Genomic DNA, 26,654 nt, shown 5'->3' on the forward strand with positions numbered 1-26,654 from the left:
CAGGGGCGCCTGGGTGGCGCAGTCGGTTGAGCGTCCGGCTTCAGCCAGGTCACGATCTTGCGGTCTGTGAGTTTGAGCCCCGCGTCGGGCTCTGGGCTGATGGCTCAGAGCCTGGAGCCTGTTTCCGATTCTGTGTCTCCCCCTCTCTCTGCCCCTCCCCTGTTCTGTCTCTCTCTGTCCCCAAAATAAATAAACGTTAAAAAAAAAAAAAAAAATTAAAAAAAAAAGCATCCTACTTCAGCTCAGGTCATGATCTCACAGTGTGTGGGTTCGATCCTCGGTCTCCTTCCCTCTCTGCCCCTCCCCTGCTCACGTGCTCTCTCTTAAAAATAAATAAACGTTTAAAAAAAAAAGCAAATGGCCTTAAAAATTAAATAAGTAAGGATGAAAAGCCCAATTTGAAGGTATAAATAGATAAATATAGTAACTATAATGGAGTTTCTAGCTTTCTCTGCAAAAATAATACTTTTGTTCCCTAACAAGCCCTCCAACCATAATTCCTATATTTTTCTGTTATGACAGACTTCTAGGCTCACATAAATATTATGTGCATCACAGATTAAGTGGTATGTAAAAAATATACAATCGAAACAGTTAAGGAACGAAAGGTACAAAAAAATGTTAAAAGAATCATTACTACTGTCTCACGCAAGTCAACGTGGCCCTTTCTCGGAAAAGGCCAGAAAATATCCTTAACATTTTATGCCTATCACACAGGATACAAGCTAAGGTGGTTTATCACTTATGATGAAGGAAAGAGTGGGGCCCTACTATTACACAAAAAAGACGCGATAATCAAGATTAACACTGAAGAAGCCAAAGCCCACACAAGGTGAAAACACCTGCCTAAGCCCTTCACTCTAGCTGCAGTCAGAGCGGGGGAGAGTGACACATAATTATGCCAACGGGCTCCTGTTTTACAATTCCCATCACAGATTCAAGAGTGTACATATAAGAAACCTCCAAGGCAAGGGTTAACAGCAACTCAAGCTGTGCAAAACCCACAGAATATCAGTAACTTTGTGTTCAGGGGAGTCAGGTACATTAGCCAAGTGGCAGAGTGACAGTCACATTATAAATCTGGGCTGTTAACGCACATTTTATTCTTGACGTGATTGTATGTTTGTTCATCGGAGATTCACCAGATATTTGCTCGCCCCCTTTTTGAGTAATTAGTGGTTTCAGCCTATACTTGGACAGTCAAATATCACATCATAAAAACTGTAATCTCAGGGGCTCAACTGAAGCCCATAATTATGCAGCTAGACCACATGTTTCCTGTTCCAAGCTGTCTTGGTAGTTCAGAAGATAGAAGTCCAAGCCCAAAGCGTGTTTTTGATCATTCTAGAATTTCTACACTGCTACTGACTAGAAGATAAAAGTCTGTGATACCATCGTCTATTTTCCTGCTTCGATTTCTAGAAGGTTTCGGCCTACAGTTAAAAGCCATTTATCTGGCGCATTTCATCAACACAAATTTCCTTTAAAAAATAAAGTGATTGTGAGAGCAAAATGTTCACAATAAACACGGAACGTGCATACACAATTACATGGGTACGTGTTTACCGTAAACATGAACTTTAGGAAATGATTCATGAAAATAGCCAGATCTATAATAGTGACCTTGTTCAAACAAATTTCTTATTTTGAAACATTTAAAGGAAAAAGAGAAACACCTGTAAATATTATCTTTCCAAAGCACACACAGATTACTGCGCCTCTCCTTTTATGATGTGGACTCATCTCATTAGTTGGAGCCAGAAGCCACACGGTGTAATTACAGAAAGGGCCCAGAGTCAGTACTGCACGACAACTTGGCCCAACTCTGTAAGCCACAGAGCTCCCCCTCCAAGGGTCTTGTACACAGTAAGCAACCAGTGCAAGGTGGCTGAACAAAGGGACTATCTGATCAGGTATGTGCAAGACAGAATTGCACAAAACTCAGTCCTAACATCACTTTGTTGCAGAGCCCAAAGCACTCATGTTTTCAGATGAAGTAAAGGAACCAAATCCTTCTAATTTGATAATGCAACATAGAAAAAAAGCAAAAGACAACAATTTTCTCATTCTGGGTAAGGCAACACCCTGTCTTGCAATAAAGACAGTGGACATACGATGTACAGTAAAGGCCGGATAGAAGACCTGGGGAAGCTCCTTGGGATCCTTTAAGGGGTTTAAGAAATACAAAGCATTGGGGCGCCTGGGTGGCTCAGTCAGTTGAGCGTCCAACTTCGGCTCAGGCCATGATCTCACGATTCATGAGTTCAAGCCCTGCATTGGGCTCTCGGCTGGCAGCCCAGAGCCCGCTTCAGGTCCTCTGCCCCCCACCCCCCCACCACCCCCGGTCTATCCGCCCCTCTCCCACTCACTCTCTCTCAAAGATAAACAATGAACATTAAAAAAAAAGAAAGAAAAGGGGCGCCTGGATGGCGCAGTCGGTTAAGCGTCCGACTTCAGCCAGGTCACGATCTCGCGGTCCGTGAGTTCGAGCCCCGCGTCAGGCTCTGGGCTGATGGCTCAGAGCCTGGGGCCTGTTTCCGATTCTGTGTCTCCCTCTCTCTCTGCCCCTCCCCCGTTCATGCTCTGTCTCTCTCTGTCTCAAAAATAAATAAACGTTGAAAAAAAAATAAATAAATAAATAAAAATAAAATAAAAATAAAATAAAAAAAAAATCGCGATCACCATGCTATTATCCGTGAAGAATTTTAAAAAGAAGAAGAAATACATACCAACACAAATAACACAAAACCTAGAAAAAGGGCCTAACTAGTCAACCAAAATAGAAGTTTTAGCAATCAAAACACAAATGTATTAACGACTGCCCCTAGGACTTCAGGGGAAAAAAATATGTTACTAGATGGCAACTGTTTGCAAGATTATCTTAGTGTGATCATTTATTTATTTTAAAAGGTCATGAATAAAAGAAAACTTATCTCAATTTTTTTAATGAATTAAATAAAAAAGAGTTAAAATAAAATTACGACGCCTTATGATTTTAACTCTTATAATCTATACCTCAGGGAAGCAGGGGGTAATTTATAGCATTCTATAAAATACTGGAGTTTAGAATCAGACTTAAGTTATCTGAAAATTATGCAATTCTTAGTAGGGGAAAAAAATCTCTTAAAGCAAGATACTAAGAGGGTTTTTTTGTTACATATCTAAAAAGTTCCATTATTTTTAGTTTTAAACCAGTGGCTGCTCTCCAAAATTGAGAATTCAAGATCTCATCAAATACAAATTTTAAAAAGCATCACCATTAAAGCATAGGATGCCCAACCAAAATGGGATAAATGTAATTTAAAACAACTAACACCAGGATATTTTACTTGTGATTAGACACATCTACTACTTTTTCTGGCCTCTTTTGACCGTGACATGTGCATGTCAGATTTCTATCCTAATCTTATCCTAATGTACACTGCGGTGTACAAGTTCTCAACCTAGACAAGGAATAATTCTAAAATTTTCAAACGAACATCACTCATTATGTACAATGTTATTGTGTTAAACAAGCTATCTGGATAATTATAACGATTTTTGTTTTGTTTTGCATTAGCCACAAAAGAGTGGACTTGTTTCGAACACCCACGCATTTATTTAGTATATGAAAGTCAAGTTCAGCAAAAATCAAACATTGCTAGAGCTGAGGAAAGTAAAGGTCTTATCTATTTGAATGTATTGAAAGAAAAGCGAAAACAAACCCAGAAGTCTCGAAGGAGGAAATGCATCTGATGCACTCACTACATTCTTCCCGTCCTTCCAACGGGAAATCTTAAGTACCAGCAAAAAATACTGAAGCCCAGAGACACCACCTGACAAAACGTCTCAAAGACCACGAGGCATGAGGATATGTAAAGCTGAAGAAATGATGAGATGGCTAACAGAAGAAATGGTGGGGGGAGGAAGGGTTAAAATTCAACCATATGATAGACGGCAACAGTAAGAGTTGAATTGTAAAGGTTTAACTAACAAGTTCATTATTTAATTCCAAACTCTCGTTTTTAACAACGAGCGAGGAATTTGACACAAACGCAGTGTTGCTGTTAAAAGTCAATGTATCGGGGCGCCTGGGTGGCGCAGTCGGTTAAGCGTCCGACTTCAGCCAGGTCACGATCTCGCGGTCCGTGAGTTCGAGCCCCGCGTCAGGCTCTGGGCTGATGGCTCAGAGCCTGGAGCCTGTTTCCGATTCTGTGTCTCCCTCTCTCTCTGCCCCTCCCCCGTTCACGCTCTGTCTCTCTCTGTCCCAAAAATAAATAAACGTTGAAAAAAAAAAATTAAAAAAAAAAAAAAAAAAGTCAATGTATCTAGGTCCCTTGTGTTCAGAGCAAAGAATAGAAGAAAACAAAGCAAAAAAACCCAACAGACGCACGTGAGAAAAAGAGGTCCCTCTAAACCTTTTGTAAACAAGTTTCTACAAGAGCACGCGGAGCGCTTCCTTCGGCCTCCCCGACACCTTGGTTTGGATGTGCACTATTCACATGTGCACACGTGGATACCAGCGCAAAGCCAGGTGGTGGAGACTACCAGGCTCTCTATGTAAGCCGTTCTCATTTCTCAACTACGGTCATACTCTCGGTGGTTTGGGGTTTTTTTTCTTTTTTTTTTTTCCTGTAAGGGAAAAATCTCTCCAATGAGAAGTTTTAAACCTGTTTTTAAAAAAAACTGCAGGGAATTTCTTCACATTTTATAAGTAAAAATACCAGAAATGAAAGAGCCGACAGAAATTCAAGCAGATCCAAATTCAACCATCCATTTTTCATACTTCTCCAAGTCCGCAGCAGAGACAGACTTCGCAATTTTCTTAAGAGCCAATTCAAAGTCTCCTTTGGTAACAGGCATCTGAAGTTCCTCTTTAGAAAGTGCACGGATCTCTTCTGGACCTAAGCCATTGATTCGCCGTCTCATTGCCATTAAAGAGGCATCCCTAAAAACATACAAAATCAGTGAATACATACTGATGTAAGTGTTTTAAACACTTTCAACTGTAAGAAAGTTAACACAAAACATTCAAAAGATCATTTTCTATGTTTTTACGATGCTGCTCAGAATTTCCCATTTTCGAGCTATCTGAGGGTGCAAGAAAGGTTAAAACAGGATGGAAACGACTTAAACATAAAATGTACTATTCATGAATCCAAAAAGTCTAGGTTAGGCTCAGCTCGTACCAAATCTCCTTTTCCTCACTTGCTCTTCAAAGACAGCCAAGAAAGTTAGGAAACAGAAGTAGAATTGTGAACTACTGCATTGCATACTTGAAAACGAACACATGGCTAAGGTTAACATAATTCAAATCTTACACCAGTTTGTCTATAACCTAATTAGAGGAGGTAAAGCCAGGAAACTCCTTCTTTGGAACATGAATGTATCTACATATAGTGGATGTGGGATTCTCCACATGGAGCATTGCTGGGCTACTAAAGGGATAAAATCTAGCCCTTCCAGATCTTATTTTCAGCTCCACTCTGATCAACTGTAAATTATTATCAAGGTTTAGAAGAGGCAGATAATGCTCACAAAAAAGCTAATAGGAAGCCAACCCAACCAAAACTTCAAAATTTTATATATTTTATTATAGTGATACTAGAAACTATTGTGAGATTATGTGCCGCTAAACTTAGACGCACATGAAAAATACTAGTATACAGAGTGAGAAACAACAGATGTTATAGTTTTAAAGAAAGGCTACTGATGTCAATTTCAGTACAGTTAAGAAGGTGACAACTAAAAGAAAATCCTCTTGGGGCGCCTGGGTGGCTCAGTGGATTGAGTGTCTGCCTTCGGCTCTCGTCATGATCTCACGGTCCGTGGGTTCGTGCCCCACATCGGGCTTGCTTGCTGTCAGCCTGTCGGCACGGACCCCCTTTCTGATCCTCTGTCTCCCGCTCTGCTCCTCCCCCGCTTGCACTCTCCCCTCCCCCCCCCCCAAATAAATAAAAGAAAATCCTCTTCTTTGAGTGATGTAAATTGTCTATAAATTATTATGTCACTAAATTGAAAGGGAAATATGTAATATATACTTATATAACATGATATAAGTATTTATTACCCAGCTTAAAAGGATTGAGTGATGTGAATTACCTACAAATTATGATGTCACTAAATTATGATGTTACTAAATATGTAAGTATATATTATATATTTCCCAGTTTAAATTGATCAACTTGCTTGCTCTTCTGCATGTGGTAAAATACTACTAACCAAAACGAAATATTATTTTATGTTGACGCAGCTAGGCTCCAATTTAGGGCTAAACTGACCTTAGCTTGTCAAAATCATTATTACCAAGTAAAATTTCTTAAAAACCAAAGACAGGAAAGGGGACCATATTGTTATGTATTTATTCATCTAACAATGACCAATGAAGCTATGTAAAAAAAAAAAAAAAAGAAAAAAGAAGACAAATGAGAAACCATTTCAAGGAAATGGACTGCTGCTTTCACGTCAAAGGTTTTAATACCTATACTGACTTTAAGACCAGTCCTCATGTCAAATCTATACCTGATATCTAAAAGTCACAGACTATTAAAAAAAAAATACCTGCAAACATTAGTTATATCAGCACCAGAATAGCCCTCAATCTTTTCTGCTATATCTTCCAGCTGAATGTCAGGATCCAGTTCAACCTCACGAAGATTGATCTTCAGAAGCTCAGTTCTTCCTTTTGCTGTTAAAAGATGTTTGTGTTGTTACTGTTAGATGTTTTACTTTACAAATCATTTTGATGAGAAATCGCATATCAACATTTAGGAAAAGAAAGAGACTAATGCAAAAAGGAGTCAATAACTTGAGTTCACCTAGTATCACCAACTCATTGCAGGACTCAGAATTATTTAACTTCCTATGTGCCTTGGCTCAATAACGAAAAATTGAAACAAAACTCAGAATTTTAAATACAGATTGTGAAATATAGGAAATATAATGACTTCAGAGTAAATATTCTTAAGATATAAACATATATATTCAAAAAGTTGTGAAGAAGATTGTGAAATACAGATTTGAAAACAAAGGGTCTGTGATCCCTCATGAAAAATAAAATCATTAATATTCAACATTAATATTCAAGTACCAGACATTCTTTTAGTAAAACAACATTTGGCCTAGTTTTATAAAACTATAGACTACGTGGACTAACTCCTGTGAATCACTTTGCTCACCTTTTAGTGTGATATAGAAAAGATTTCCTATGATAGAGGAAATCGGCAATTGTCGCAAAAAACATATTAATGTGTTTTTACTTGGAGAGCTAGCCCACAGACATCTAATGTTCCAGTACGATGAGAATGTGTATTGTGTAAGCTCTAATGAAGTACAGAATTATTTAAATAACCAATCATGCTTGCTTTTTTTACCATCAGTTTTCGTGGCAAATTCGCTATTTAATACAGCACACTAAGAGAATGCAAACTTAGGTTGGATCTGGCTTTCTACTATTTCCTGATATATCAAATTAAATTTAATTTTCTCCAACTTTTCTTTTGAAAAGTTTAGATTTATTTTAAATCTACAGTTTAAAAAAAAATCAATGAACACCCATTTATCTTCCATCTAGACTCATCAATTGTCAACATTTTGCCATTATCACTCCCTTCTCCTCCTCCCCACTGCTTTCTGAATTGGGAGCTAGCTGTAGGCAATCGCACTTCATCTTAAATTCTTCAGCATGTACATCCTAAGAACAAAGGTATCCATTCAACTATCACACTTGCCAGGAAATTTAACATTGGTACATTAGAATCATCTAATAGACAATCCAGATTAAAATGTCCCCATTTTCCCCAGGACTTTATAACTTTCTTAAAAACCATCACACACTATATTTAGTTATCTCTTTAGTCTTCTCGCTTATCTCTTTAGTCTTCTTTAATCTAAAGCAGTTCCCCAATGTTTGTTTTGTATTTCATGACATTGACAATTCCTCCAAATGATCATACAGCATATAAAGATGCTTTTGCATTCCAGTAAAGACCACAACAATTTTGTTTGTGGATCTGAACAGTCAGATACTGAAATGTTTATGGCAATGGAAAGAAACAAGAACAACTAAGACAGTCTGGAAAAACAGTAAGATGGGAGGAACTGCTCTATCAGAATTTAAGACTTATTACAAAGCATTAGGACTCAGGTAAATAGATCAATGATACAGAATAGGGAGCCTAGAAGTAGATCAAAGCATACACTATAGATACCTGATTTATGACACAGGTGGTTCCAGCAGTGGGAGAAAGGATCCCAGAACTGCTATTTACTGGGGGGGGGGGGGGGGGGGGGATTGGGTCCTACCTCGTACCATACATAAAAATCAGTGCCAGATATATTACTACCCTAAACGTAAAATGCAAGAATTATGAGCATCTTAAAAGATAAAACAGGAAATATCTTAATGACTTCAGAGTGAATATTCTTAAGACATATATATATATATTCAGAAAGTTGACCATAAAGGAAAAGATTGATAAACTGACCACATTAAAATTAAGAACTCTAATTCATCAAAAGACTCTCTAAATAGAGTGAAAACACACAAGCTACAGAGTTTGAGAAGATATTTACAATGTACGTAAGTAACAAAGTTCTTATATATCCAGAATATTTAAAGAACTCCTACAAAAACTAAAAAAAGATCAGACCACCTAATTAAGAAAAATGGGCAAAAGACTTGAACAGATATATAACAACAAAATCCAAGTGGCTAATAAATAAAGGAAAATATATTCAAATTACAGTAAAACCTTGGAATGTAAGTAACTTGTTCTGCGAGCGTTCCACAAGACGAGCAAACATTTCTAATAAATTTTGGCTTGATAAACGAGCGACGTCTTGCAAAACGAGCAGTACGTGACACCAAATGTCACAGGATCACAACTGAGCCAATGGTTCTGGAAATTCGCTTTGATAGACAAGTGCTTTGGATTACAAGCAGGCTTCCAGAACGAATTATGCCCATAAACCAAGGCTTTACTGTATTTAATAACAAAGAGAATAAAAATTAAACCACAGTGAGATAGCACTGCACACCAAGAGGCTGGTATAAATGAAAAAGGCTGAGGTTTTGGAAAACACTAGGTTTTGGAAAAATGGGAAGCAATAGGAACTCTCACACCTTGCGGGTAGAAGTCTAAAGTGCAACAACCACTTGGGAAGACAGATAGGATTTATCGACTATTGTTCCAGCTATGTAGCCTGACCCGCAATTCGCTGCAAGGATGGAATGCGGCATCTTAACCTAAGGAAGCTTAGACGTTTTCACCATGATACAAGTATAAAAATATTCATAGCAGCACTGTTCATAATTGCCTAAAACTGGAAAGAACCAAAATGTCCACCAAATAATATGATGGATAATCGTGGTACAATCACACAATGGATATCACAGGCCGAATTGTGTCCCTCCTACTAAAGTATTATGTTTGAAGTTGAAGCCCTGACCTTCAATACTTCAGAATGTGACTGTATTTGGAGATGGGGCCTTTAAAGAGGTAATTAAAGTAAAAACGAGGTCATATGGGTGGGCCCTAATCCAGTCTGACTGGTATCTTTATAAGAAGAGGAAATTAGGACACAACACACACATGCACGTGCACACACGGAGGAAGACCACCTGAAGACACTGGAAGAAAATGGCCACCTACAGGCCAAGGAAAGAGGCTCCAGAATGAAATAACACCTTGCTTGACCTTGGACTTGTAGCCTGAGAAAATAAATTTCTGTTTAAGCCACCCAGTCCGTGGCACTTTGTTGTGGCATACCTTGCTGACTGACACAATGGAATGCTATATGCAACAAAAATGAACAGCATCTAGAAATCGTAATCTGGATGAATCTTAAAAATGTACTGGAGCAAAAGAAGCAAACTACAGAGGAACACCATCAGTGTGATTCCATTTAAGTTTTTTTAAAAAAAAAAAGGTTAAACTTTGGGGATATATTATTAGGCGAGAAAATTATAAGGGAAAAAAACAAAGTATTTCCATAAAAGGAATAACAGTGATTACCAGTAGGGGGCAAGAAGGGAGCTGTGCTAGCGAAAGAACATACTGGGGGCTTCTGAGGTCTGATAACGTTCCATTTCTTGAGCTACAGAGGTAGTTATCTGCCTGTTTGCCAATTATTGGATAGATTGAACCAAATTTTAATACGTTTCCATTGTGAGTTCTATTTCTCACTCACACAAAGTGAGACAAGAGCGAAGCAACGCAAAGAGCAGCCACAGTGGGAAGAGAAGCAAGCACGCATTATCTGGGATTGCCAGAAAAACAGAGTGTGACTAGGCAATCTTTACCTCCAGAATTCCTTAATTTGGAAGTAAGGAGGCTCCTTATCTTTGTCCATCCCCAGCCAGCAGGCCCATCCCTTGAGGTATGGTGCCAAAGAAGTCCTGTACTCAGGTGGCCAGCCAGAGGGGGGTGGGGGAAAAAGAGGGAGGGGCAGGAAGCTCCCAGGTCTGCTGCTACACAAAGTGGCGGTGCTCCCGATGCCTCCGTAAGAACTCCAAACTTAACGTAAGTGTGACTTCATAGTGCTCCACACACACGTGTTAGTGTGAATGTTAGTGAACAAAGATCACTTTGCTCTTTTAGTCCTGATACTAGAATTCATTGTATTTGGAAATCAGAATGTTTAACTGCCCTAAGAACTCAAATGCCAAGTTTAATATACTGTATTATCCCATAGAAAGAAAGTTCCAGACAGTCACCTTAAATGAACTCTGGAGTATAAGCCAGTACTGAAGCCCTAGTTGGAAGCATCCTTTTCCCTCGTAACTATAATTTGGGGAAAGTGACTTCGAATTCTGCTTGTATCAGTGGTTTGTTAGAAGGTTCCAAGTGGGATTTATCAGCTCTATAAAACTGTACGAATGATATTTAATAACCTTGTGAAAGGATTTAACAAGTAATTAATAGATTAATAGTCAAGAACCACCAACACTACATAACCAAGTTAATAAACATTCTAAATTTAAATAAACACTGTTAAAAGGATCATACACTTCTTGTGATAACAACTTCCCTGAGCACACTTGGAGGTCCAGTGCAGAAGAACATGAGTGCACACTCTGGGGCCAGACCGTCTGGGTTCACTGCCCTGCTCTGCCTCACTGGGTAGGATCCTTAACCTCTCGGTGCCTCAGTTTCCTCACATGTCAAATAAAGATAAGAACAGAATCTACCACATAAGACTGTTGTGAGGGGTAAATGGGTTAATAGATGTAAAGCCTGGCCCACAGTCAGCACTCAAAAAACTGTTCATTGCCCCCGCACCCACCCACCACCACCATCAGTCAATCGACAAACAAGATTAGAGGGAGACAGAGAAAAGCCAGATCCCTTCTATTAAGGAACATCTGGGAGACAGATAACCCAGGGAAGTGAAGTCTACACAAGGGAGACAGGCCAGGCCAAAAGAAGCCTTCACAGAATGAGTATGCTTTAATGCCAACTTTGAAAAACCAATCATTTTTTTTTTTAAGTTTTATTTAAGTAATCTCTACAGCCAATGTGGGGCTCGAACGTACAACCCTGAGATCAAGAGTCGTATGCTCTACTGACTGAGCCAGCCAGGTGCCCCAATAAAATTTAAATAGAGTGGAAAAGGGAGAAAATCTGGAAATGGGAGTACCATAAATAATGACATGGAAGTAGAAAGAAGCACATATATATACGCCAGAGGCGGGGAGGGAGGATGGTAAGGAGAAAAGTACAAAAGAGGACTGAGAAACACAAATAGATATAAACAAGACAGATAAGAACTTATGGTAAACACACACACACACATACACACACGCACAATAAACAAAGAACTCTGACCCTGATGTGATGGAAAATTAGACTCAGCTCTAAGAGACTCTATGATGCTTTAATGATTTAGGGAGGTTATTCTAAAAGCAAAATATAATTAAATGAAAGGGGCTAAAAAGGGAGTTCATTAAGCCGATCAGGCGGTTGCTGCCATAACTTAGATGCATAAAGTGAAGGAAGAGACTTATGTAAGGCCAAGCTCCCCCTGGGCCTGCTGTTTTGCCTTTTGTTAACTATGGCAGGTCGTACTTCCCAGGATGGCTGCGAGAGTCTCTCTCATCCCACACACGCTTCGGCGGTGCGGTCTTGACGCTCTCCCACCCAGAGGTAGTCTAATTCCCACCTCTTGAAAATGGGTGGGCTTGTAAATGCTTCAACCCAGGGTACAGGAGAAGTGACACTATATGACCTGTAAGGCCAGGTTATAAAAAGCGACGCCCCTAGCGGAACGTCTGGAGCCACGGCCACCACGAATGAAATCGGACGGTCTTGAAGCCACCGCGCCCGAAGCAGCCTGGGCCAATGGAATGACCGGAGACAACATGAAAGTGCTCCAGCAAGACAGCTCCAGCCGGGGCCTCCGGGTGCCTTTGGTATTATCTATTCTCATTGTTTTACTTTTCGCCTTTTCCAACTAAAAATTTACTTTCATAGGTTGCTTGTGTTCATAAAATGTCCTCCAACTTCTTTTTACTTTCATATAATCTCTTCTTCCCGTTAATTTTACCCTAGATTGCTATATCATTCTTTCAGATCTTTCCACATGTTGCTGTTTTGTCTATTCCAGACCTTTCTATCCTACCAGATGCTTCAGCCACAAGAGCTATCTATCTATTCGTTTTCAAGCAATCACACCTTTGTTTCTGTTTTTCTCTCTCTCTTTTTTTTTTTTTTTTTCTGTTTTTCTCTTTGGAAATGAGTGAAAATGCAACTCCCTCCATGAAGTCTCCCCAAAGCACCTCAGTCAGAATTTATCAGTCCTCATTCTCCACTCCGAAGTACTGTGGACCAGAGTGGGGGATGGGTTAAATAGGTGATGGGGATTAAGGAGGGCACTTGTGATGAGCACCGGATGTTGTATGGAAGTGATGAATCACCATATTGTACGCCTGAAACTAACATTACACTCTATATTAACCAACTGGAATTTAAACAAAAACTTTAAAAAGAAAAGGAAAAGTACCACGGAGAACAATGGCACCACATGTTACACTGTTTTCCCTGCAGTTAGGTTAAGTGTATGCCTACTTTCCAACTACAAAGTGAGTTCTCTAAGGATGAGGCCTGTCCATTACTTATCTTTATATTCCCACAGAACCCAATAAATGTCTTTCTAATAGCAAAGAGCTACATAAACACCTACTGAATTAATACAGATGACAGAAAAAGAGTGGAGTTCTAATTACGATGATCTGTTTGGATGCACTTTAGGAGAAAGCGATTTCTCAAGTTCTGTGGTCACAGGTACAGACCTTCAGACTAGTAATGAGCAGACAGAAGCACTCAAAAGTGATTACCTATAATGGATATAACGTTTTCATAAGGGAAAACAAGTTTAGAAGAAAACCCTTCAGTCAGCCAAATCTATTTTCTTCTCCAATATTTCAAGGAAAGCTAAGTTCCTACCTTTGTATCATAAAGTACGTGTTTCTCCCCAACACCTAAGTTCTCCTTAGCAGTTTATAAAATTGCTATCATCAACTATTTTTCTAGTTACATTTTTTTCTCCCTATCATGGTAAATTAAAGTTCAAAGTACAAAAGTTTAAATGGTGTCAGTTCAAGTAGTAAAACTTTTATTTTCCCCATTAGCATTAATTTCTTATTTATAATCATTGTATACAGTAGTAAAGTTGAAACTCATTTCATACAAATATACTAGATAGCATAGAGAGATTTGTTTTAGAAAACAAGGAAGAGTAAAAAGAGGAACAAAGAGAAAGTAAAGAAACAGTAAATCAGAAACTGTAACAAACCACTCAAATTTCAAAATTTCATGCGGCTAATATGAGAGCGAGCCAGGCACTAAGGAGCTGATTCTGGGAGGTGTAATATTCCAGAACAGCTTCCAGGTTCTAAATTGAACCACTTCCATTAGTGCTTTAAATAAGTTTATTATTATTGTAAATTCAACTGGTAATTTAAGCATGTTTTAAGAAAAAGAACATTCTTCTTTTTAAGTAACAAGATTATTAGAATTAATGGTATATACATAGTAGCAGGCAGGAAAGACAATGCGAGATGGAATCGGTGAGCCAATTAATTACACCGTAGAGCTTGGAGATCTAGTCACAAAAGTGAGTAAGGAAGATGTTATAAAAATTAAGTTCCAAAAGTCATAGGTGAGGCTTCCACTTCTGATCATCAGGAAAAAACTGGTACCAGACTTGTCTTTTTATGGTAAACAAATATAGAACAAAAGAGGCAACTTTTTTCATGCATTAGCCAAGAGACAGCAAGTAACTGTAAATTGGCTTTTTCTTAAGTTCTGCCCAAAATTTGAGTGCCTGCTGGAATAACATTTAGTACCCTTCAAAGAAGGGTACATGATCCAGACTCTCCACAGTGTAAAATATACAATAAAAATTACTGAACATGTGAAGAAACAGAAAAGGTGACCCACAGTCAAGAAAATTAAAAAGCAGCCAATAGAAACTGTGTTCCACATATAAGAATTAGCTGACAAAAACTATAAAGTAGTATATCAATGATCTATTTCCTTATTTTTACAATATTTTTTAATGTTTATTTTTTTTGAGAGAGAGAGAGAGAGACACAGAGTACGAGTGGAGGAGGGGCAGAGAGAGAGGGAGACACAGAATCGGAAGCAGGCTCCAGGCTCTGAGCTGCCAGCACAGAGCCCAACGCGGGGCTTGAACTCATGAACTGAGAGATCATGACCTGAGCCAGAGTTGGAAGCTCAACCGACTGAGCCACTAGGTGTCCCCCAATTATCTATTTCTGAATAAAAAAGTTACACTAAAGCATGGTGGCCTAAAATAACAATTTATTACCTTCATAGGTTCTGTGCATCAGGAATTTGGGAGAAGCTTAGCTAGAAAGCTCTAGCTTAGGGTCTATGATGGCTAATTTTATGTGAACTTGGCTGGGCCACTGTGTCAGATATTTTGTCAAACATTATTCTAGATGTTCCTGTAAAGATGTTTTTGTATGATGTTAGTATTTAAATCAGTGGATTCAGTCAAGCAGACTGCCCTCCATAATGCAGATGGGCCACATCTAATCAGTTGAAGGCCTGAACAGAACAAAAGCCAGACCTGCCCAGAGCAAGAGGGAATTGTGCCCAGAAAGGGCCTTCAGACTTTAATTGCGACATCAACTCTACCCTGAGTCTCCAGCCTGCCAGCCTACCCTGAAGATTTTAAACTTGACAGTCTCTGTAATTCCATGAGCTAGTTCATTAAAATAAATCTGTCTCTTTATACACATGTTCTATTGGTTCTGTTTCTCTAGAGACCCTGACTAATACAGGACCTCTCACGAAATTTCAGTCAAGGTACAGGCCAGGCCTACAGTCATCCAAAGGCAGCTAACTCACATAACAGAAAAGCTGGTGTTGGCTCTTGGTGGGACATGTTAGTTCCTTCTCACATGGGCTTCTCCACAGGCTCTTTGAATTCATGGTGTGGCAGCTGGCCTCCCCAAAAGCATATGATCTGAAAGAGGGAGAGCCAGGCAGAAACTATCCTTTTTATGATCTGGCCTTGGAAGTCATATATAGATAGCATCATTCTGCCATATTCTATTCCTTAGAAACAAATCACTAAATCCAATCCATTTTCAAAGGGAGGGAAGGAAATTCCACCTTTTGAAAGAAAAATCTCAAAGAATTAAAGGAAAAGATGGACAAAATGGATGAAGAGATGAGGAATCCCAGCAAAATAATGGAGGCTATAAAAAATAACCAAATGGAAATGCTAGATTTACAAAATATATCTGAAATGAAAAATTCACTGGACAAGACTGAAAGCAGATTAGGCAACGGCAGAAGAAAGTGTCAATGATCATGAATATAAATGAACAGAAATTATCCATCTGAATAAGACTGAAAAAAAATGTAAGAGAGTCCCAGTGACCTATGAAACAATATCAAAGTCCAACATACATATAGGATAAATAAAAGGAAAACTTCACAGAGGTACATCATAGTAAAACTGCTGAAAACAAAAAGATAAACATAATCTCTTAAAAACAACCAGAGGACAACCACTTAAGAAAATCCAACCCGTTTTCTATAGTTAGACATATAGTACCACATGACCCAGTTATTTCACTGGTAGGTATTTATCCAAAAGAAATGAAAACATGTCCACACAAAGAACTGAACATGAATGTTGACAGCAGCTTTATTTACAACAGTCTCAAAACAGAAACCACGCAATGTCCATCAATAAGAGAATGGATAAATAATCTGTAATATGGCCATAAAAGGAAATACTACTCACCAGTAAAAAAATAACATTGATAAATCCCAAAACAATTATGCTGAAGAGGACAGTCCAAAATAATTCATACTGTATGATCCTACTTATGAAATTCAAAATTATAATGGCAAAGATCAGATCAGTGGTTGCCTGAGGTAGAAGGTGTTGGGAAGAAAGAAGAACAGACAAAGGGGCACAAGAAATCCTATCATAATGAAAGATACGTTCTGTACCCTGATTGGGGTATGGTTTCACGCTGTATACAACTGTCAACATCATCACATTGTAAGTGAATAAAGTTTATTACATATAAATCATTCTTTGATAAAGCTGATTTTGAAAAACAATAGCCAGGAGGGAAAAACACATTATATATACAATGAGATGAATGAAAGCTAATCTCACAGCAAAAAGCAGTGGAGGCCAGAAGATGACAACATGATATCCTCATAAGTAATGAAAGAAAAAACAAAACAAAAAAACTTCCCAACCCAGAATTATTTATCGATCAAGAATATCCTTCAGAAATAAGGGTGAAATAAAGACATTTCAGATAACAACAACTGAACTTGATGCTGGCAGACCTTAAACCAGAAGAAATGTTACAGAAAGTTTTCCAGACAAATGGGAGATAAACCCAGATGAAAATCTGGACCTTAAAAAAGAAAAGCAGAGCAGCAGGGGTGTTAAATATGTAGGTAAATGAAAAACACTACTTTCACAAAGGCAGAGGGAGGCAAACAGTTATTATATTTTACATGAAGTGGTACAGTATTAGCTTTAAATTGACTGTGAGAAGTTACAGGTACATATTATAATCCCTAGATTAACTGCTAAAAAAATAGGTACAGGTAAAAAAATCCAATAAAGGAATTAAAGTGTATAAAAAAATCAATTATCAAAAGAAATTAGGAAAAGAGGTACAGAGAAACAAACAAAATGGCACACTTAAACATAACCATATCAATAATTACATTATACTTAAATGGACTAAATACTCCAATTAAAAAACAGAGACAAACTAGATAAATAGCAAGACCCAACGATATGCTGTCTACAAGAACTACACTGTAAAAATAAGGACAGGGTGAAAATTAAAGAAGAAAGCAGATATATCATACAAACAGTAAGCAGAAGAAAGATGGTGAGGCTGTATTAATATCAAAGTAAACATCAAGCTAGGGTGTCTGGGGGGCTCAGTTGGTTAAGCATCCAACTTGATTCAGGTCATAATCTCACGGTTTGTTGAGTTCAAACCCTGCATCGGGTTCTCTGCTGTCAGCATAGAACCCACTTCAAATCCTCTGTCTCCCTCTCTCTCTCTGCCCCTCCCTTGCTTACTCTCTTTCTCACTCTCTTTAATAAACATTAAAAAATAAGTTAACATCAAGCCAAAGAGTATGTAACCAGAGATAGAGATATTTTATAACGGTAGAAAGACAAAGAGGGTATAACAACGATAACTATCTATGTACCTAATGACAGAACTTCAAAATGCATAAAGCAAAAATTGAGAGAATTAAGGCAAACAGTTATAAACAAATTCACAATCATATTTGAAAAGTTTAACAACCTATTCTCAGTAATTGATAAAAAAAAAAACTAGAGTAAAAACGTCAGTAAGAATCTAGAAGATTTCAACAATACTATCACACTAACTTGATCTGACCAACAATTACAGAATATTGTAATCAACAAACACAGAACAACATTCTATTTAATCGCAACTAACACATGTCACCAAGAAAGACTATATGTTGAATTATAAAATAAATTCAATACAATTTAAAAATTGACATTCTACAGAGCAGTTCTTGACTATAATGGAATTGAATTAAAAATCAACAAGAAGATATCTAGAGAATCCTCACATATTTGGACAGTAAACCACAAACTTCTAAATAACCCGAGTCAAAGAAACAAAAACAAAAAGGAAAATTAGAAAATATTTCTAACTGAATAAAGAAAATATGCTATAGCAAAATCTGTGGGATGAAGCCAAAGTGGTGCACAAAGAGAAATTTATAGCTGTAAATATTTATACTAAAAAAAGAAGAAAGGTTTAAAATCAATAGCATAAATTTCTAACTTTGGAAAGAGAAAATTAAACTCAAAGTACAATGGAGAAATGATAAAAATAAGAGAAAAAAATCAATGACATAGGAAACAGAAAAATTGCAAAGCAAAATATTGAGTTTTTAAAAGATTAATAACGTTGATAAATCTCTAGAGCAAGATGATCAAGAACAATAGAGATAAAACACAAATGACCCATTTTAGGAATGAAAACTGAGCCATTACTATAGACCCTACAGACAATAAAAGGAAAATTAGGTGTATAGATTTGTATTATGTCAACTTAAGCAAAGCTGTAATTTCATTTCCTAGAATTCTCCTCACTGAATAGTTCTGATTCGGTGTGCACCACATAAGTCATTATGGGTGAAATTTATAAGGCAGAAATGAATCAACTCAGAAAATTGGTTCAGAATATGAAGTGCATTTGCAGCTCTAGCATACTGTCACTTATCTGCTGGCTCTGCCCTGCTGGGGCAGATTTCTTCCTTCAGCTTTTTTGACTCCTTAGCCAGGTGTATATTTAATACTGTTACAAACAGTGCCAGCTTCTTCAATAGGACATCCCAGTCATCAAAGTTGGAAGTCTTAGAGGCAATGAGAGCCCAGCATGGGTTCCAGTATGTCCTCATGGGGTCCCAGCTCATCCTCAGAGGTTATAATTTGTCTTTCTTTCCACCACTTCATCTTGTCTTCCTGACTGCTCTCGCTACTGACTTCAGGCTCCAGAACCAGATGTGAAATCAACAGCCTCACATAAACCCTTTAGTCAGCTTGCACATTTGTATTAGGTCAAATCCCAATAAATTTGGCAAATTAGAAGAAATGGACAAATTCTTTTCAAGACAAGGTATCAAAACTTAAGAAAAATCAGATAACCTAATTAGACAGCCTTATACTTATTTATTTTTAAGTCAATGGAATAGAACAGAGAACTGAGAAATAGACCCACAAATACACAGAAAAATAATTTTCAGCAAAGGTGCCAAACTAACCAAATGTAAAAAGAAAACTCCTTTCAACAAATGGTGCTTGGAACAACTCGATATATATTTGAAAAAAATGAAACTCAACCTCTAAGCAATACTATACACACGAAATTACTTCAAGATGGACCACAGATTTAACTATAGTTTCTAAAAGAAAAATAGGAGAAAAGCTTTGCCCCTTGGAGTAAACAAAGATTTCTTAAGACACAAAAAGTGCTATCTGTAAAGGAAAAGCTTAACAAGAAGACCATCAAAATTAAAGCTTTTCCGAGGTACCTGGGTGGCTCATTCAATCAAGTGCCCAGCTCTTTGTTTTAGCTCAGGTCATGATCTCACGGTTCATGGGTTCAAGCTCCACATTGGGCTCTGCGCTGATAGTGCAGAGACTGCTTGGGATCCTCTCTCTCCCTTTCTCTCTCTCTGCCCCTGCCCTGCTCATTCTCTCTCTCTCTCTCTCTCAAAATAAACAAATAGGGGTGCCTGGGTGGCTCAGTCAGTTAAGCATCTGACTCTTGGTTTCTGTTCAGGTCATGATCTCACAGTTTGTGAGTTTGAGCCCCACACTGGGCTCAGAGCTAATGGTGCAGAGCCTGCTTGGGATTCTCTCTCTCTCCCTGTCTCTGCCCCTCCCCTGATCGTGCTCTCTCTCTCCTTCTCTCTCTCTCTCTCAAAATAAATAAACTTAAATAACTAATTAAAACTTTCCTTATCAATAGACACCATAAAGAAAATTGAAAGGCAAACCACACTGGAAGAAAATGTTCATGATGTATATATCTGATAAAGAACTACACAGCATTAATAGAACAACAAATAAACCAATTAAAAACTGAGCAAAGGACTTGAAAAGACACTGCACAAAAGATACACCAATGACCAACAGGCCCATGAAAAGTCACTCCACATCATAAGTCATTAGAGAAACACAAATTAAAACCATAATTAGAGTATTTCAGACTTGTTAGGAGGACTAAAATTAAAATACCGACCATACCAAATGTTGGCAAGGATGTGGAAATACTGGAATTCTCGTTGGTTGATGGTGAAAGAGTAAAATGGTACAACCACTTGGGAAAAGTTTGAGTATTATAAAGTTAAACATATACATATCTACCCTAGGACCCACCTGTTCTATTCTTAGCTATAGTACCCAACAGAATCCAAAACACTCATCCACAAAAAGATTTGCACAAGAATTATTTACACCTTCATTCCTAATAGCTCTAAACTAGACATAACTCAAATGTTCAACCAAAAAAGGAATACATAAATTGTGGCATAATCATATCAGGAATATACCAATACACGTAACCATGTGGATGAATCTCAAAACATTATGGTGCCTGAAAGTAACAGACACAAGAGTACATACATATTACGATTCCATTCATGTGAAGTTTAATAATAGGTAAAATTCATCTATGGTGACAAAAACCAGGAAAGGTAATGCCAGTTAAGGGTTTGAATTAACTGGTAGGGGGCACATAGAAACTTCCTGGGTGCAGAAATATCCTACATCTTCAGTAGGGTACCAATTAAACAGGAATATTCATTTGTCAAAACTCACCAGAATACACACTTAAGATTTAAATTTTATCTCAATTTTATGTAAATTTTATTTCAATATAAAAAGAAAAAAATTCACTTATGAAAATTTCAACAGTCTTCAATAGGATGAAATTATATTTTTCGGAGTAGCATATTTTGAAGAAAATCCCAAGAGAACTTTATTTTTAATCACTTAAGATTTAATGAGGACTGTAAAAGTAAAAATTCAGGGGCGCCTGGGTGGCTCAGCTGGTTAAGCGTCCAACTCCGGCTCAGGTCCTGATCTCACAGTTAGTGAGTTTGAGCCCCACACTGGGCTCTCTATTATCAGCTCGAGTCCACTTCAGATCCTCTGTCCCCTTCTATCTCTCCCCCTCTGCCCCCCCCCCTTGCATGTGCGTGCAAACTCTCTCTCGCAAAAATTAACATTCAAAAAAAAAGTAAAAATTTAGATATCCTATCAAATTTATTAACACGAATACTGCTCTGAAATGTAAGGAGCTCAACAGAGAACTACTGTGGCCTCTCTTTCCACTTAAGGCCAATTGGTTTTGTGATACTACAACCTTTAAGTAGAATGCCAATGGACTAAATTCTCACGTAAATGGAAAAAGGAAGTAAAATAAAAATATATATATAGTAAAAGGAAGGCATCATACCTGTTGGGAGAGGTATATATATCCTTTTTTCTAATCTCCTTCTCAAAGCTTCATCAATGTCCCATGGGAAATTAGTAGCAGCCAATACCATAACCATTTTGGAAGGATCATCATTCTCTAAAGCTCCTCCAACTCCTATAAATGGTAAGGGCAAAAGAAGGAGTTTTTCTTACAGCTCCTTATTCTTTCATTCAACTCACATCTCTAAGCATCAGCCACAGGCTTCGTCATAGGCTCAATGACGAAAATAATGCAGTCCTTCTGACCTCTGTATGGTGACAGAACCAGACACATCAACAGATAACTACAAAACAAGGAGGGAACGATTTACATCATCTAATCCGATATGAAAAATATTTTTTTTCTGTAAGAAAATGAATATAGATTTAATTTGCTCTGAAAAGAAAAGGCATGGGAGATTATGCTGTTTTCTTCCTTATTTTTTTAAATCATGAAGTTCCTCAAAAAAAATTGTATTTTAGTTGTCAGTCTAATTTATTTTCTCAAGAATAAAAAGGTTCACATCTACTAATGTACTAGCATGCAATCATAACATTTGTTGCAGGTTATATACTGCAACAATTTTATCCTTCAAACTTCTAAGTGACTTGTTAAAAATCAACAAAAAATTTGAGAATAAACCTAATAGTCACCACTGCAAATAGCATTTCTTTTTATACCAAACAAAATATATGCACATTGAGTCTACCTTTTCCAGAATTAAAATTTTAGAATACGAAGCTTCAGATTACACAATGGCAACTCTGGAAAATGTGAAAAAAAAAAACCATCAAAAACTCCACAAAGTTTATTGATAAGAGTTTCTAGTTGTAGCCTGGCATAACAAAGTAGCGAATTTATTTTTTTTTTAATTTTTTTTAATGTTTATTTCTTTTTGAGAGAGAGAGAGAGAGAGAGAGACACGTGAGTGGGGAGGGGCAGAGGGAGAGGGAGACACAGAATCTGAAGCAGGCTCCTGGCTCCGAGCTGTCAGCACAAAGTCCAATGCAGGGCTCCAACCCACGAACCATGAGATCGTGACTTGAGCCGAAGTCAGACATTTAACTGAATGAGCCACCCAGGCGCCCCACAAAGAAGTGAATTTAAAGCAACCCAGTTCAATACGGTATTTTCTTAATAAATTATTACTAAACTCCTGATTCAACCATTGCCACAAAGAATCAAGCTCTCCAGGGTGCCTGTGTGGCTTAGTTGTTAAGTATCTGACTTTGACTCAGGTTATGATCTCATAGTTTGTGAGTTCGAGCCCCACACTGGGTGAGCTCAAGACCTGCTTGGGTAGCCCCGCTTCTCTCTCTCTTCTTCTCCCTCTATCTTTCTATCTGCCCCTCCTGGGATTTTCTCTCTGCCCTTCACTCACTTGTGCCCTTTCTCTCTTTCTCTCTCTCTCAAAAAAAAGAAGGAAAGAAAGAAAGAAAGAAAGAAAGAAAGAAAGAAAGAAAGAAAGAAAGAAAGAAAGAAAAAGTAATCAAGCTATCCAACTAATAAGCAACAGAACTGTAGTCACAAATACCCCTCGATGAAATTCAGCTAAATTTATATTCAGTGATATTTTTAAAACATCTAATAGGTTTCCTCTAGATCCCTCCCCAAAAATATAACATACTCACTCTTTTCTTTCATACTTTAGCAGAAATTAAAATGATAAACGTTTTGAGGGGAGGACTTGTACTACATTGTTTCATGTATCTTACAGTGCCTGGCACCATATAGAACACACACTACAAGTATTCAGTAAGTATCTATAGCTGGTGTATAACCTTATTTGTTTTGAAACAGCACATTCTGGATATTAACACATTTTACATATACCACACAACTACCAGAATAATAAACCTCTAAAAGAAGGCTCTGGCCCATCACTCTCTTCCTTCACTGACATTCCTTTGTCTGAAAAACTTCTGCCAAAGCTTCAAAGCCCAACTCAGCGATTCCCTTCCATGATTCCCTTAGTCTGGGTGGCACCTTTCCTACTGTGTTTTCACTACACCCAGAGGTCAGTTCTACCACACAACTTATAACGTATTGTTAAGTTGCCTGCTTCCCAACTAGACCAGTGGTTCTACTATCTGGTTTCATGCTCCTTTTATTTTTTTTAAGTTTATTTATTTAGTTTGAGACAGAGAGAGAGAGAGAGGGAGAGAGAGAGAATCCCGAGCAGGCTCCGAGCTGTCAGCACAGAGCCTGCCCGACGCAGGGCTCGAACCCATGAACCGTGAGATCACGACCTGAGCTGAAATCGAGAGTCAGACATTTAACCAACTGCGCCACCCAGGCGCCCCTCAGGCTCCTTTTACACTCTTCAAAATTATTGAGCTCCAAAGAGCTTTTGTCTGTGTGTAATGTAACTATCAATATTTAGCATGAGAAATTAAAATGGAGAATTTTTAAAAATATTAATTCATTTTAATGTAACAATGAATCTATTATTTGTTAATGTAAATACCATTTTATGAAAAATAACTATGATTTTCAAAACCAAAAAGAAACCAGTAAGAAGAGTGGCATTTTCTTACATTTTTGTAAATCTCTTTAATGTCTGACTCAACAGAGAACAGCTGGACTCTCATATCTGCTTCTGCTTTCCACCTATTGTGACATCCTAAATGTCTTGTAGTCTCTGAAAAACTACACTGTATTCTCGGGGAGAGAATGAGAATCAGATATTATCATGAAAATAGTTTAGCCTTTGCAGACCTTTTCAAAGGGTCTTAAAGGGGTCCTGGGGCCCCGGACCACATCTCCGGAACCTCTGCTCTTAATAGTTAAGTCCTTGCAGACCATGACGTTCCTTTTCTTTGTAACTTCAGAACCTGAAATGGTACGTGATTCATGACAGGTATACAAGAAGTGCTTTTCCTGAGTGCACGAACAAATGGGGGGGGGGGGGATGAACAAATGATCACAAATAAATTCGGACTGCCTTCTAGTCCCTTCCCTGACAATTTCCACAATACGAATCTCCACAAAATTCAAAAAGGAAATATAATGGCTGGGTGACAGTAATTAAATATCAATTACCATCCATCTGAATGAGTAGTTCAGACTTGACTCTGCGACTTGCCTCATGTTCATCAGAGGTTCCTCTTCGACTGCAGATGGAATCTATCTCATCAATGAAGATTGTGGTGGGTGCATAAAATCTAGCCTTTGTGAAAAATATTTTAAAGAAACCATTTAATGAGCTCATAAAATAATCTGATTTTTTTAATGCCATTTCCTCCTCCTAAGGAAATGGTAAAAACAAAAAGAGCAGAAATTTTTCACTGCTTTAATGTCACCATGTGGTTACCAACAGAGATTAAATCATTTATATCACATAAAGGAAATTTCTAAAAATAAAAGCTATATGGTTGGTGAAGGTAGCTGACATACATGGGGATTCATAATACTATTATTTATACTTTCTGTGTTTGAAAATTTCCAAAATATAAATCTTTTTAAAGACAAATTACCAATCACCATCCTCAAACATACATACTTTCTTAAATAACTACCGCAAATCCCTTATGAAAAAGGAACAAACTTCAATGATAGATCAATTTGATTTTTAAAATATACATTACAAAATAGTCTGCTCAACCAGCTCATTAGAAATACAGAAATATCCAACATACACAATTCCAAAGTGTCTTCAACCCTCACTGGAAAGGATGCTGAAGGGCCTTCTCTCATGTCAGAGAGGAAAACCCACATCAACTACTCCACAAAACCCACTACCCCATATCTTCCTCATGGGTCAAGAACTGTTCAACTATAAGTCCATTTGCCCTTTTAAAAACAGATCCCCAGGTGAATGGATCTAGATTTATAGGGATATCATTTGCCTACACAAACAGTACTTTGAAATCTGAATATATAGATCATCACTCACCATTTCAAACAACAGACGGACTAACTTCTCAGATTCACCTCTATATTTAGATGTCAATGTAGAAGAGGAAACATTGAAGAATGTTGTGCCACATTCGGTGGCAACAGCTTTAGCTAGCATAGTCTTCCCAGTGCCGGGGGGTCCAACCATCAGTACGCCCTGAAATTTCAAAAGATGTATTAAATGTTTTATCAGATTAAAATACATTCTTATAAAGTATCATCAGCTATTGACATACATAAAAATTCCCATCAAAAGGTAAACCCAATTATCACAGTGAAATCATGGTGCATTTGATATGAGTATCATTTTACAGAGTAAAAAAAAAAAATGAAGACTGGTTTCATAAAATGTCTCGAATCAGAGGTAGTCAGAAATGGGTGTTACAACAAAAGGCCCAGACAAGAAGAAATCTTCTGATACATTTCGAAAGAACCTACCCAGGGGCACCTGGGTGGCTCAGTTGGTTAAGCGTCCAACTCTTGGTTTCGGCTCAGGTCATGATCTCACGGTTCATGAGTTTGAGCCACACTCTGGGCTCTGTGCTGTCAGTGTGGAGTCTGCTTGGGTTTCTCTCTCTCTTAGTCTCTCTCTGGTCCTCCCCCACTCATACTCTCGCTCTCAAAATAAACAAATAAATTAAAAAAAAAAAAAAAAGAACCGACCCAATTTTCTTAAACCTGGAAGAAGATACGTATGTAGAGTCTTGAGCACTGCTTAAGAATGACTGCTCTATTTAAACATAAAATAAAACCTTTTCTACCACATCTAGTAGAATTACCTATTCCTTGCCCTCCTAAGGGACAAAACCAATCTTCCACAATACATAATACACAGTTTTTAATCAAAACTAGATCCACTTATCAGTTAGTAAGGTAACCGAAATCTAGTGGCAATTCAAGCATAACCAATTTAGCTAGCATTTCGTCACCTTAATGTGCTAGACAATAGTTTACATACGATAGTGTTACCGATGAAAGAGCCACTAAATATAACAGACTCAAAACTACATTTTAGTTACTTAATACCTTTGAAAACAAAACTATTCTGTAAAAATAAATCAATAAGGAGTAAAAATTATTCAAGAACACCAATCCTTTAGTGTTGAAGCCTACTGGATTTTCAGATACTTCCTATTTTCTTCTGACACTTTTAATGGGAGTGCAGATATATAGGTGACGCTACATTCCTTTTGTATAATAGTGGATGATCTTAATTCCTTCCCATTTATTTGGCTTAATAAGC

The 26,654-nt window shown here is 37.7% G+C and overlaps 1 protein-coding gene and 1 long non-coding RNA gene across 7 annotated transcripts in view; one reads left to right on the plus strand and one right to left on the minus strand.

Moving 5' to 3' along the window:
• The window catches only part of KATNAL1 (katanin catalytic subunit A1 like 1), a 102,412-nt gene that overhangs the window by 12,989 nt on the left and 62,769 nt on the right, over positions 1–26,654 (minus strand). For 5 of the 6 annotated variants that reach the window (XM_045467683.1, XM_045467921.1, XM_045467833.1 and 2 more), the window contains 5 exons: positions 25,410–25,568; positions 24,557–24,683; positions 21,515–21,649; positions 6,541–6,667; positions 4,573–4,927 (listed from right to left, as the gene is read on the minus strand). In XM_045467683.1, coding sequence (XP_045323639.1) covers positions 4,729–4,927; positions 6,541–6,667; positions 21,515–21,649; positions 24,557–24,683; positions 25,410–25,568 — 747 coding nt within the window. In that variant the 3' untranslated portion in view covers positions 4,573–4,728. Of the gene's footprint in view, positions 1–4,572; positions 4,928–6,540; positions 6,668–21,514; positions 21,650–24,556; positions 24,684–25,409; positions 25,569–26,654 lie in introns of those variants that run through there. The other variant, XM_045468006.1, reaches the window with a different exon arrangement.
• Positions 1,385–21,118, plus strand: LOC123592774. The gene is made up of 3 exons (XR_006709942.1): positions 1,385–1,495; positions 3,029–3,031; positions 21,086–21,118. It is a non-coding gene; the product is annotated as an uncharacterized LOC123592774 (long non-coding RNA).

The sequence above is a fragment of the Leopardus geoffroyi genome, chromosome A1, assembly GCF_018350155.1.
Source record: "Leopardus geoffroyi isolate Oge1 chromosome A1, O.geoffroyi_Oge1_pat1.0, whole genome shotgun sequence".
Classification (NCBI taxonomy): Eukaryota; Metazoa; Chordata; class Mammalia; order Carnivora; family Felidae; genus Leopardus; species Leopardus geoffroyi.